The sequence below is a fragment of the Phyllobates terribilis genome, unplaced genomic scaffold (assembly GCF_046119375.1).
Source record: "Phyllobates terribilis strain yellow unplaced genomic scaffold, ASM4611937v1 Scaffold_268__1_contigs__length_2594270, whole genome shotgun sequence".
NCBI lineage: Eukaryota > Metazoa > Chordata > Amphibia > Anura > Dendrobatidae > Phyllobates > Phyllobates terribilis.
The window spans coordinates 571,325-585,871 of NW_027363028.1; the positions used below are offsets into that span (position 1 = coordinate 571,325).

Below are 14,547 nucleotides of genomic sequence, written 5' to 3' on the forward strand. Positions count from 1 at the left end.
AACACTGCATACCAGACATGCTGACAGAGGTGGAGGACCTCAGATTAATCTCTGATATCTTGTCTTTCTTTCCCATATCGGACGTCATGTTTGAGGCTGTAAATTGCTTAGAATTCCCCCAGGAACACAGTCTAAAGAGTGCTCTCAGTGTGTGCCTTCTCTCGATGCTATGTCCAGGCCATGTCCTTCCTGTTGATGTTCAATACATCCGAAGGAGGCGTTGATTGGGAGCAGGATTGTGTGATGTAACAACCTTGTGTGATGCCCGGGAACATGAGTTGTGACACTAGTGGAACAGCACAAGAATGGGAGGTGCGTATGAGTGTTTTTATTTTAACAAGGCCAAACATGAGGAATGAGAATGAGTTGTCCTAGTAGTGGACAGCCTCTTTATGAAGATACAATTTTCGGTTAAAAATGGCTTATCCCCCGTGTGACTTCTCAGAAGTTTATTAAGAGTTGATTTCTATGTAAATCATTTCCCACATTAAGAACATGAAAATGGCTTCTCGTCTGTGTGAGTACTTTGGTGACTAAGAAGTGATGATTTCTTCACAAAACATTTTCCACATTCTGAACAGGAAAAAGGCTTCTCCCCTGTGTGAGTTCTCTGGTGCTTAATAAAATCTGAATTATCGTTAAAACATTTCCCACATTCTGAACAGGAGAAAGGCTTCTCCCCTGTGTGGGTTCTCTGGTGCTTAATCAAAGCTGATTTCTGGCTAAAACATTTCCCACATTCTGAACAGGAAAAAGGCTTCTCCCCTGTGTGAGTTCTCTGGTGTATAACCAAAGCTGATTTCTGGCTGAAACATTTTCCACATTCTGAACAGGAAAAAGGCTTCTCCCCTGTGTGAGTTCTCTGGTGTATAACCAAAGCTGATTTCTGGCTGAAACATTTTCCACATTCTGAACAGGAAAAAGGCTTCTCCCCTGTGTGAGTTCCCTGGTGCTTAATAAAATCTGAATTATCGTTAAAACATTTCCCACATTCTGAACAGGATAAAGGCTTCTCCCCTGTGTGAGTTCTCTGGTGTATAACCAAATCTGATTTATGGCTGAAACATTTTCCGCATTCTGAACAGGAAAAAGGCTTCTCCCCTGTGTGATTTCTCTGGTGATTAATCAAATCTGATTTCTGGTTAAAACATTTCCCACTTTCTGAACAGGAAAAAGTCTTCTCCCCTGTGTGATTTCTCTGGTGATTAATCAAATCTGATTTCTGGTTAAAACATTTCCCACATTCTGAACAGGAGAAAGGCTTCTCCCCTATGTGGGTTCTCTGGTGCTTAATCAAAGCTGATTTCTGGCTAAAACATTTCCCACATTCTGAACAGGAAAAAGGCTTCTCCCCTGTGTGAGTTCTCTGGTGTATAAACAAATCTGATTTCTGGCTGAAACATTTTCCGCATTCTGAACAGGAAAAAGGCTTCTCCCCTGTGTGAGTTCTCTGGTGCTTAACCAAATCTGATTTCTGGTTAAAACATTTCCCACATTCTGAACAGGAAAACGGCTTCTCCCCTGTGTGAGTTATCTGATGTCTGATAAAACTTGATTTCAATGTAAAACATTTTCCACATTCTGAACAAGCAAATGGCTTCTCCCCTGTGTGAGTTCTCTGGTGATTAACAAGATTTGATTTCTGGTTAAAACCTTTCCCACACTTGAAACAAAAAAATCTATTCTCTGTTGTGTGAATGCTTTGATGTTTAAGAAAAGACTTTTGGAGTGGAAAACTATTTCCATATTCTGAACATGAAAATGGCTTCTTTGCTTTAGGAGCAATTTGTTTTTTAATGCTTATATTGTGACTTTGATTTTCCTTAGTAGTGAGTAATGAATCAGAAGACAGGACCTGTTTCAAATGATCAGATGACAGATCTTTGCTGTGAAGGGATGATGGTATATCTGGGTTAATGGCATTCACTTCAATTATATCCCGTGGGATATCAAGATCATCGGATTTAAAAATTGAAGATGTCAGCTGTCCCTCTGATTTCCTGGTACAGTCATCTGCCAAGAATAAAACCAATTATTATTTATGAATAACATATCCTTAAAATTTATATTGATGAACATTTCTCTCCGTAAAAATGCACTTTATATAAAAGTATCATTATCTACCAAGAAACCATCGCAGAAAAATCAGCCTTACCAACACCAAATCAGATATCAAATGCAGTAGCATTTTAGTGTTGGTTGGGTGTACTGGGGTGTGGGTCCATGTGGGGTGCACTTATATAGTGCTGGGCAGCCCTCCTGATCTAATAGTATGGGCATGATCATTAGGCTGTAAGCCAGACACTGTGCATCACATAGAATCATAGAATGGTAGAGTTGGAGAGGACCTCCTGGGTCATCTGGTCCAACCCCCTGCTCAAAGCAGGATTCACTAAATCATCTCAGACAGATGTCTGTCCAGCCTCTGTTTGAAGACGTCCATTGAAGGGGAACATCTACCTGTGTGACTGGCGTCCTATTCAAGCTTCATCTGTGTGCATCTTTAATACTAGGCAACCACCCCCTCCATGAATTGGTAGGTTTGTGAATGGTTGCTCCATCAGTATTTTACACCTGCGCTGCCCCCACCTTTATCATGGGGGTCTGCTGCATCCTGCTAGTGCATTTGCTATATGATTTGGTGTTGGTAAGGCTGTATCTTTTTCTGTGATTTTTTTAAAAGTTTGCCCTATGTTAGCCATCATTATTCACCAAGACAATAACAGTTCACAGTCTAATAGAAAACCTCACAGGATGAACCAGTGGATCGTAGTGTTCAACTGTTTGTTAATTCTGCCTCCCAAATATGGAATAAAAAGCCACCAAACAATGTTATGTAGGCGAAAATAATATCAATAAAAACTTCTACTCATCTCACAAAAAACAAGTCCCCACTCAGGTCCATCATCTGTCAATGGAAAACCAGGTTTCCACATTATTAGTGACTCAAAGGCTATTGAGAATCAACATGGCTTCCATAAACCAATCCAGGAATATCCGCTCTCCCAAAGTCAGATCTCCCCCCTCACTTCAGATCCTTGCAGTGTGTCCAAACCACATTTAGCATCCATGTATTTGGCATTACTATAGTGAGAAGAACCCACTTAATTTACGGTGTGTGTCTCCTGGAGCACAATCTGGGCACTATGTGTTGGGTAATAAAATTCTATATTTGCAATTTTCACTGTCCAACATCCACTGCGTGCTAATATCCGGAAAGTGCCTGTGGAGTCAAAATAGTCACTACTGCTATAGAATAATTCACTGAGGGTTAAAATTTCCAAAATGGAGTCACTTTATGGGGATTTCTACTGCTCTGGTTTTCTGCAATTTGGTCACATTAGGGCTTCTGCAGATGGTGTCTCCCATCTCCTCTGGGATCTTCTCCTGCGACGTCTGCTTCTCTCACCATCTATTCATTCTAGAGGCGGCGCTGGTGATGGAGGAGACGTCGGAACCAGAAGCTCTGGGCGGTGCAGGCTCTGTCCAGCCACTAAGATTAGGGTGCCTGGGACCAGTAGTACCATCCAGTCTGGCAGTATGGGTGTGTGCTGTCCAGCTGGAGTAATCTGCTCCCGGCTTCAGCCATTTGGAAAGCACCGCACCCTACTAAAGCCGGAAGCTGCCAGATACAGCCTTGTTCTCCTCTGGGTCAGTCCTCTGTGCTCAGCTCCCGGCTTGTGTATTTGTTTCCTGTTGTGACCCCGGCCCGTTTATTGACTACTCTTGTGCCTTCTGATTTTGTATTTTCTCTGCCCTCCTGGTTATGACCCGGCTACCTGACTATTCTTCTTGCCATCTCACTCCACAGAACAGCAGATAACACCATGTTCCCAGGTTAGGGGGTCTCTGTCTAAGTCCAGATGCATGTAGAGGGATTAAGGAATGATGAGCCAAGCAATCCTTGGGATCCGGAAAATGGAGTAGATAGCGCCAAGCCTGTTCGTGGTAGCCATCTTTTGAGCTGCCAGGTGACCACGAACAGCGCCCCCAATGCATTGTGTCTGCAAACTATTCTAGCAAGATCTGATTAAAATATCTAAATGTTGTTCCTTCCCTTCTTAACCTGCCATGTGCCCAGACAGTAGTGTACAACCGTATATAGGGTATTGTTGGATTCAAGAGAAGTTGGAAAATAGTTTCTAAGATCCATTTGTTTCCTATTATCCTTTGTGAAGAATTCTTAAGTTATCACCATATAAAGTGACACACGTCAGATTTGAAAATGGGGTACGGTTTAGGAGCACAAAACTGTCTGCGGGAAGTGGTTAAATCAGAGTATTTTGGGCACTAACTAATAACTCATCTACTGAAATGACCAAACTCGACTGTCTTCATCAGCAAAAAATGAGTAACTAGTGAAGAAAGTTATGCTCTAGCGGTAAAATGGTGATCACACGATTGTGATACGGCCGGACTACACCACTGATAAAGCAGCCACAGCCGGTGACTGAGAAGAATCTGTAACTTCTCTGCATTTAGTGGTCACTACTCACCTGGGTAGTCATATGTAGGAATCTCCTCTTTACACCTCTCATCACCCCTCACATATGTCTCTGTAGTATTAATATGGGTCAGATCTTCACCCTGAAACAAATATTGTAAAAATCACAGACAGATGGAGAAGTTACATATATGATCAGCTCTAATCCTGCCATCTCCACCGTTCTCATTTCACAAGTATAAAACATATAATACTAGTGGATAAAGCAGGACTGAACACAAGACCTTCACAGCCGTCTACACATCATAGGGGAGATCTCATGACACCTTCTCTCCATCTACCTGATGATCCTGAGGAACATTGGGATCTTCTTGTTTACAGTCCTGTGGAAGAAGAGGACGGGGACATCTCTCTGGTGTTGTCCTCTTACTGGATAGATCTGGAGGAAACACATACAGGGACTGAATTCATTCTTTACATACAGATAATTATAGGCCGTGTGTATTTAGTCCTGTCTATTACCTGGTGATGTGAGGGGCTGGGGAACCTCCATCATGATGTCCTTGTACACATCTTTGTGTGCTTCTAAATACTCCCACTCCTCCTTGGAAAAATAGACGGCGACATCCTGACACCTTATAGGAACCTGATATATACAATGATACCGTCAACTCCCCGATCCCTCCATAGCGTTACTGTATAATATCCCAGTATTCCCAGCAGTGTCACCTCTCCAGTCAGCAGCTCAATCATCTTGTAGGTGAGTTCTAGGATCTTCTGGTCATTGATGTCCTCATGTATCAGGGGGTGAGATGGAGGTCCTGTGATTGGGCTCAGGGGTCTTCTCCATCCCTCAGACACAGGGTCCTGACAGCGGTCACTAGAGGTCTTCTTCACTACTGTGTAATCCTGGTTATGGAGAAACACATTATTAAATCTCACTACAGACATTTCCAGAGTCCTCACCTCTCCAGTTCTGTCCATCTGTTATTCCCATAGATAAGAATGATGTAATGTGACATCATCAGAATCTCTCACCTCTCCAGTAAGCTGGAAGAGGATCTCAAGGGTGAGGTGTAATATCCCCTTTGCCATCTTGTCTCTGTCCATATCTTTCTTTGATGGGTAAATTTGGGTAAAAATGGGTAAACATAGAGGATCGAATATTGTAGACCTGAATGAGAAGATGAGCCGATGTAACATCATAAAAATCCTGTGTAATAATACAATTACTGGAGATAATAAGGGGAAACATATTAGGAGATTTATTATTTTACAGTATTTAGTTTTCTGCTTTACATCTAGTAATAAAACCTATATATTTTAGGCCACAGACAATAAGCAGTTTCTTCCTCGGAGTCTGCAGCTTAAGATTCTTGTCATAGAGTGCACAGGAGAGTTAGTCCAGATTTAGGCTTCAATTTCACTGCTGACATATTCACCAAAGTCCTCTTGATGCTAGAAGAAAGGTGCAAGTGTATCAATAGTAAAACTCTAATAGAATTTGGTTTACCAGCACCAGTTCGACCAGCCTTTGATCTTATGGACAGAGATATTCTGTGAAACTAAAGTTATGATTTGGAAAGGTTGAAAGAATTTGTCACATTAAATAAGCCTCTTTTGGTTGATGACCAAAGATCGGCGTATTTGGCAATTACGGATCAGATTTCACGTGGAAATGGGAGACTGTTTTTCCTTGATGCATCAGGAGGTAGCGGTAAAACATTCTTAATTAATTTGCTGCTCACAGAAATTCGTTCAAATAATATTGCTCTGGCCGATGCCTCGTCTGGGATTGCGGCCACTCTTCTAGATGGAGGGTGTACAGCTCATTCAGTACTAGGATTGCCCTTGAATCTAGTGCTGTTGGAAACTCTTGGCTGTAATATCACTAAGGGCTCAAGGAAAGCTAAAGAATTACAGACTTGCAAATTATTTGTTTGGGAGGAATCTACTATGGCGCACAAGAAAGCTGTCAAGGCCCTCGATCGCACTTTGAAAGATCTGCAGGGATCCAATCGCTTAATGGGGGAAATTGTACTTTTTACAGGTGACTTCTGCCAAATGTTACCTGTTCTTAAGGGAGCAACACCAGCAGAAGAGCTGAATGCCTGTTTAATATCTTCTCATCTATGGAGACATATGCAAAACCTACAAGGAACAAAGTGATCATAAACCCTGCTGTAACTAAATAAGTAAAAAAGCAAAAGTGCATTTAAATAACATAGGGCTCTTAGTGAACACATGTTTTAATTAAAAAAGCATCACAGCCATCCCACCATGGCAAGGTGACCCTTTTCAGGATGGAGACATATTCAGAAGCCACTCTGAATACTAATATGTGGGTTCACTTGATGGGAAATTCTACTGCGGACCAATTTACACCCCACCTGCTAAGCCTCAGAAACGACAGGTTCCCTACAGATTCCACTACCGGCTTAATCTCCTTCCCGGAAAACTTTTACAAAATGATGTCCTCAGTACTGGAGATTATTAATCAAGTTTTCTCCGATATTTGTAACAATTTTAACAACTATCAGTGGCTTTGTGAACGCACAATCCTACGCCCTAAACACTATAGTGTCAGCTCCATAAACCTACAAATACAGAAGAGACGGCCGGTCCAGAGACCACATACATGTCCACTGATTCAGTCATGGATGGTGAACAAGCCGTAATGTCCCCATTGGGGTTCCTGAATTGTGTGGAGCCTCCTGGATGTCACCGCATAGACTCACTATAAAGATAGGAGCACGATAATGACCCAACACAAGGGAATGTAATGTATTTTGTCCTATAGAAACTGCAGAGAAATAATCATCTAATGCTGCGATTCCAGGATTATTCTAGAGGGAATCGGCTGCGATATCCCCTGTGCAATATATATCTAGTATTAATGCTCCAGTAATGGGGATCTCCACATACCTCCACCTGCAGAGCCGCCACCACATACCTCCACCTGCAGAGCCGCCACCACATAACTCCACCTGCAGAGCCGCCACCACATATATGGCTGCTCTGTGCGCACAGGAGCTGTGATGAGGTCACAGGAGGGGAGGAGTCAGGGGTCACATGATCAGGGGCCTCAGTGGATGCAGGACTCTGCTGTGCTGGTTGTCATGGTGCTGGATGAGCTGAAGGTTATGTGTGGGGTCAGGAGGGGTTTACAGTGTGGATGTAGCAGAGCCGCGTGTGTACGAGGTGTACGGAGCGGAGCCGCGTGTGTGCGAGGTGTACAGAGCGGAGCCGCGCGTGTACGAGGTGTACGGAGCAGAGCCGTGTGTGTACGAGGTGTACGGAGCAGAGCCGCGTGTGTACGGAGCAGAGCCGCGTGTGTACGAGGTGTACGGAGCGGAGCCGCGTGTGTACGAGGTGTACGGAGCAGAGCCGCGTGTGTACGGAGCAGAGCCGCGTGTGTACGAGGTGTACGGAGCGGAGCCGTGTGTGTACGAGGTGTGCGGAGCCGAGCGAGTACGGGGTGTACGGAGCGGAGCCGCGTGTGTACGAGGTGTACGGAGCAGAGCCGCGTGTGTACGAGGTGTACGGAGCAGAGCCGCGTGTGTACGAGGTGTACGGAGCAGAGCCGCGTGTGTACGGAGCAGAGCCGCGTGTGTACGAGGTGTACGGAGCGGAGCCGTGTGTGTACGAGGTGTGCGGAGCCGAGCGAGTACGGGGTGTACGGAGCGGAGCCGCGTGTGTACGAGGTGTACGGAGCAGAGCCGCGTGTGTACGAGGTGTACGGAGCAGAGCCGCGTGTGTACGAGGTGTACGGAGCAGAGCCGCGTGTGTACGAGGTGTACGGAGCAGAGCCGTGTGTGTACGAGGTGTACGGAGCGGAGCCGTGTGTGTACGAGGTGTACAGAGCGGAGCCGCGTGTGTACGAGGTGTACGGAGCAGAGCCGCGTGTGTACGAGGTGTACAGAGCGGAGCCGCGTGTGTACGAGGTGTACAGAGCGGAGCAGCGTGTGTACGAGGTGTACGGAGCAGAGCCGCGTGTGTACGAGGTGTACGGAGCAGAGCCGCGTGTGTACGAGGTGTACGGAGCAGAGACGCGCGTGTACGAGGTGTACGGAGCGGAGCCGCGTGTGTACGAGGTGTACGGAGCGGAGCCGTGTGTATGAGGTGTACGGAGCGGAGCCGCACATGTACGAGGTGTACGGAGCAGAGACGCGTGTGTACGAGGTGTACGGAGCAGAGACGCGCGTGTACGAGGTGTACGGAGCGGAGCCGCGTGTGTACGAGGTGTACGGAGCGGAGCCGCGTGTTTACGAGGTGTACATAGCGGAGCCGTGTGTACGAGGTGTACGGAGCGGAGCCGCACATGTACGAGGTGTACGGAGCGGAGCCGTGCGTGTACGAGGTGTACGGAGCAGACCGTGTGTACGAGGTGTACGGAGCGGAGCCACATGTGTACGAGGTGTACGGAGCGCAGCCACATGTGTACGAGGTGCACGGAGTGGAGCTGCATGTGTACGAGGTGTACGGAGCGGAGCCGCGTGTGTACGAGGTGTACGGAGCGGAGCCGTGTGTACGAGGTGTACGGAGCGGAGCCGCACATGTACGAGGTGTACGGAGCGGAGCTGTGCGTGTACGAGGTGTACGGAGCAGACCGTGTGTACGAGGTGTACGGAGCGGAGCCACGTGTGTACGAGGTGCACGGAGTAGAGCTGCATGTGTACGAGGTGTACGGAGCAGAGCCGCGTGTGCACGAGGTGTACGGAGAGGAGCCGCGCGTGTATGAGGTGTACGGAGCAGAGCCGTGTGTGTACGAGGTGTACGGAGCAGAGCCGCGTGTGCACGAGGTGTACGGAGCGGAGCCGTGTGTGTACGGAGCGGAGCCGTGTGTGTACGAGGTGTACGGAGCGGAGCCGTGTGTGTACGAGGTGTACGGAGCGGAGCCGCGTGTGTACGAGGTGTACGGAGCGGAGCCGTGTGTACGAGGTGTACGGAGCGGAGCCATGTGTGTACAAGGTGTACGGAGCAGAGCCGCACGTGTACGAGGTGTACGGAGCGGAGCCGCGTGTGTACGAGGTGTACGGAGCAGGTTTTTTTTTAGAAAATCTCATCCTCCCATTTGGATTCTCCAATGCACCAACAGGATTTCACAACTTTCTGAATGATATTTCTCTGATTACATTTGGAGATTTCTTGTGATTTGCCTTGATGATATATAACTTTCTCTCCTGATTTTGATTCTCACCAGGAACATGTCCGTGTTGTATTACAAAGGTTGAGGGAGAATTCTTTGTTTGCTAAAATTGAGAAATGTTTTTTTCTGTTTAGGAAATTTCATTCCCGGGGTTAATTTTATCGGCTGATGGGTTTACGATGGATCCTGGGAAGGTCAAAGCCATAACAGATTGGGTCCGACCTAGTGACCTGAAAGCGTTGCAACATTTTGTAAGATTCACCAACTACACTGTGTGCAGAATTATTAGGCAAATGAGTATTTTGATCACATGATACTTTTTATACATGTTGTCCTACTCCAAGCTGCATAGGCTTGAGAGCCAACTACCAATTAAGTAATTCTGGTGATGTGCATCTCGGTAATGAGGAGGGGTGTTGACTAATGACATCAACACCCTATATAAGGTGTTCTTAATTATTAGGCAACTTTCTTTCCTTTGGCAAAATGGGTCAGAAGAGAGATTTGACGGGCTCTGAAAAGTCCAAAATTCTGAGATGTCTTGCAGAGGGATGCAGCAGTCTTGAAATTTCCAAACTTTTGAAGCTTGATCACTGAACAATGAAGCGTTTCATGGCAAATAGCCAACAGGGTCGCAAGAAGCGTGTTGGCCAAGAAAGGCGCAAAATAACTGCCCATGAATTGAGGAAAATCAAGCGTGAAGCTGCCAAGATGCCATTCGCCACCACTTTTGCCATATTTCAGAGCTGCAACATTACTGGAGTATCAAAAAGCACAAGGTGTGCGATACTCAGGGACATGGCCAAGGTAAGGAAGGCTGAAAAACGACCACCTTTGAACAAGAAACATAAGATAAAACGTCAAGAATGGGCCAAGAAATATCTTAAGACTGATTTTTCAAAGGTTTTATGGACTGATGAAATGAGAGTGACTCTTGATGGGCCAGATGGATGGGCCAGAGGCTGGATCATTAAAGGGCAGAGAGCTCCAGTCCGACTCAGACGCCAGCAAGGTGGAGGTGGGGTACTGGTATGGGCTGGTATCATCAAAGATGAACTTGTGGGACCTTTTCGTGTTGAGGATGGAGTGAAGCTCAACTCCCAGACCTACTGCCAGTTTCTGGAAGACAACTTCATCAAGCAGTGGTACAGGAAGAAGTCAGTATCGTTCAAGAAAAACATGATTTTCATGCAGGACAATGCTCCATCACATGCATCCAACTACTCCACAGTGTAACTGGCCAGTAAAGGTCTAAAAGAAGAAAATATAATGACATGGCCCCCTTGTTCAACTGATCTGAACCCCATAGAGAACCTGTGGTCCATCATAAAATGTGAGATCTACAGGGAGGGAAAACAGTACACCTCTCGGAACAGAGTCTGGGAGGCTGTGGTGGCTGCTGCACGCAATGTTGATCGAAAACAGATCAAGCAACTGACAGAATCTATGGATGGAAGGCTGTTCAGTGTCATCATAAAGAAAGGTGGCTATATTGATCACTAATTTTTTTGGTTTTTGTTTTTGCATGTCAGAAAAGTTTATTTCTAAATTTTGTGCACTGATATTGGTTTACCTGGTGAAAATAAACAAGTGAGATGGGATTATATTTGTTTTTTATTAAATTGCCTAATAATTCAGAACAGTAATAGTTACCTGCACAAACAGATATCCTCCTAAGATAGCCAAATCTAAAAAAAAACCCACTCCAACTTCCAAAAATATTAAGCTTGGATATTTATGAGTCTTTTGGGTTGATTGAGAACATAGTTGTTGATCAATAATAAAAATAATCCTCTAAAATACAACTTGCCTAATAATTCGGCACACAGTGTATTATAGGAAATTCATTAGGGGTTTTTCTCAGATTGCTGAACCTCTTATTGTCATCACACATAAGGGGGCAGATCTCAAGGTTTGGCCACAGGACTATTGGGGTTTTTGAAAAATTGAAAGAGTGTTTTATATCTGCTACTGTTCTAATCCAACCCGATCTCCAAGAACCATTCATTGTGGAGGTGGATGCTTCGAAGGTAGGGGCCATTTTATCTCAGGGTTCCAAAACTTTTGTCTGCTGGAAGAAATTATGCTGTTGGGAATTGTAAATTACTTGCTTTTAAATTAGCCGTTAAGGAATGGAGACATTTTCTGGTGGGGGCAGTTCATCAAGTCCCTGTGGTCACTGACCATAAGAATTTAGCATATATTGAATCCATTAAATGGCTAAGTCCTAGACAGGCCAGATGGTCCTTATTTTTCTCTAAATTCAATTTCTCTATCACTTTCAATATGTAGAAGGAAATACTATAAAACAAAATAGAATAGGGGCGCAAATGGTGCTGTTACTCAATGAAACAATGGTTGAACAATAAAAAGGACGCTCATCTTGTCGTGTTGTGATGATGCACAACACATATAAGAGATAATGTGGAGAGCTGCAGATAACACCAACCCTAGCAGAGTTTCCAAAATGTATCAACGAACCGATGTAGAAGAAAAAAGGTGTCTAAATGACCGCGCTCCTCCGCATACACGGATGATCTCGTGTCCGATGGATAGATGTAAGAATTTTATGAAACAAAAGTCACATTCAAACACGTTTCGCGGACGTCCTATCCGCTTCCTCAGTGAGTAGCTGGTATACAGACTTCTTTAGTGCAGCTTAAATACAAACATGCATGAAAGAAAAAAAAAACATTTTTTTTTTCTTTTTTTTTTAGAAAGCTAATAAATGGATAACAAATAAGGACACCAACAAGTGTAACAAAACTAGCATATACAACTTGTCAACCTATACACTTAACTCAGACGAAAATCGTGTGCTCTCTAGGGGGCTTTCTTTTTGCATCACATACAAAATCAAAGATTTTGATTTCTTCTTGGACCTTCAAGCTTTCATTAGAAAGATCACGCTCAAAAGACATTATGCTATCACCCCTATAAACATATCAAACAAAGAAAACCTTACAATAGGGACTATGGAGGATACCATACACACGGGTCTGAAAAACAAATCCAATTTTTACCCGGTAGAAAGCAAGAGTCATCAGATAGAAACGTTTAATGATGTAACCTTACAGGATTTTAAAAAATTATCAGAGCATCCTATTAATTTTAAAAATGGAAATTTGAGCAATCCGGAAAGAAAAGCTCTCATAAGTCTTAAGAACAACAAAAATATTATAATTAGATCAGCAGATAAGGGCGGGGGGATTGTCATCCAAAATTACGGCGACTACGTAAATGAAGCTTTTAGGATCCTTGGAGATACTAACTATTATAAAAGTTTCTCAGAGGTAAGATGTGTTTCTTGCAGACAAGTCAGCAGGTTTTCCGCCTAAAGATAATGAACGATTGCCTGTTGTGAAGAATTGCAGCAGAGAGATCCTGCAGAATCCCACCGCTGCCACCAATGTGAAGAATGGCAGTAGTGGGACCCTGCAGAATCCCACCGCTGTGACCACTTGTAATAAATGCCACCAAAGAGACCAATGTGAAGAATGGCACCAGAGGGACGCTGCAGAATCCCACCACTACCACCACTTGTGATGGTTCCACACCCCGCCACCAGCCTGACGTCACTATTACGTCAGACTGATCACGTGATATGGATCTGCCCTCTGCACCAACGTGACATTCCGCACCCCCTCAAGGATGAGTAAGGTCAGATTGGTACAGTTCTACACAGACACCCCCTGTCCACACGGTACAAGTAGGCACCGGGAGTGAGAAGAAGTGGCCCACTCAGCGAGTGTGGTGCCACGTCAGTGACTAACATCCCTGACAGGCTCCAGTGAAGCAGAACCTTGTTGGCCTGGGAGAGCTGCCACCAGTTTCTATTAGATGTAACGGATTTATATCAGGCTAGAAACCAGCCCGGTAGCGTGTTCGTTGGACCGAACATTGGACATGAGAGTTCGTGGATCAAGATAAAAGAGCAGCCCAAGGTTAAATTATATATTTAATCACCTTAAGGGCATACTAGACAATACACTATATACATAAGTTGTAGCATCGGCGTCTCTGCCCCCTGCCAGGCAGAGACGCCGTTCCCCTTACCACCGCACTCCTGGTCCGGCGTCATCCGGCCTCCCTGCTGCTGCTGCGGCTGGTGCACGCAGCTTCCCCTCTTAAAGGGGCCGCGCGCGCCATCCTAAAAAGTCCCCGACCAATGGCTGGAGGACTTTCCCTATTTAAAGCACCTCCTCCAATATGGAGGTGCCCGTGCAAGGTTGTTGCTCTGTTATTCTTACTGTTGCTTCAGCCCTCAGGTCCCTCTGCAAGTCAGTCCTGTCCGCCAGTCTGTTCTTCAGTCCAGTCCACCGGTCTGACTACTACCCAACCCGACAGTCTGTCTACAGTCCAGTCCGCCAGTCTGTCTATGGGCTCTGCCCGCCTGCTTACCTGGAAGCACCTGCCTGTTACCTACCATGCCTGCCATCCTGCTTACCTGGAAGCACCTGCAAGTTACCCGTTATGCCCGCCAGCCTGCCTACCCAGAGCACCCGTCTGGCTATCAGTCGAATCAGCCTGCTTGTCTACCCGGACCACCCGTCAGCTTTCCTTCCGTGCTCATCCGCTGTACCGGTCAGTTCCTTCCATCTGACCCGTGGGAGTCACCTGCTCTCATACAAGGTCGGTCCCAGAGTGGCACCTGGTCCCTCAGCTTCGTAACTCCCTGGTTCACGGAGTCGACTGAGCTGCTGTGCGACCTTGGTCAGGCCGAGTAGATACTTAGTCACGCCCCTCTGGTCCCTCCTTGCACAGCAGCACAGAGGTTCCACCACCCGAATCCATAACAGTTTGCACGGGCCATGGAACCCGGTGGCCCCCAGGCTCCTTCGCTCTCTGACCTGTACCAGGAGGTTTCTCATCAGAGATCCCAACAGGAAACTATCCTGACCTACCTGCGGTCAGTCAATTCCCGCCTGGATACGCTGCCCATCCCATCTGTGTC

The 14,547-nt window shown here is 45.8% G+C and overlaps 1 protein-coding gene and 1 pseudogene across 1 annotated transcript; both read right to left on the minus strand.

Annotated features, from left to right (window-relative positions):
- Window positions 1-325: 325 nt before the first annotated feature.
- LOC141219413 (uncharacterized) overlaps window positions 326-14,547 on the minus strand; it is a 55,611-nt pseudogene continuing 41,389 nt past the window's right edge.
- Window positions 4,762-5,801, minus strand: LOC141219394 (gastrula zinc finger protein XlCGF66.1-like). The gene is made up of 4 exons (XM_073666111.1): window positions 5,483-5,801; window positions 5,174-5,353; window positions 4,967-5,090; window positions 4,762-4,883 (listed from the first exon to the last, which is right to left on the minus strand). Exons 1-4 carry the CDS (start codon window positions 5,648-5,650, stop codon window positions 4,762-4,764), a joined length of 594 nt encoding a protein of 197 aa, XP_073522212.1. The 5' UTR covers window positions 5,651-5,801.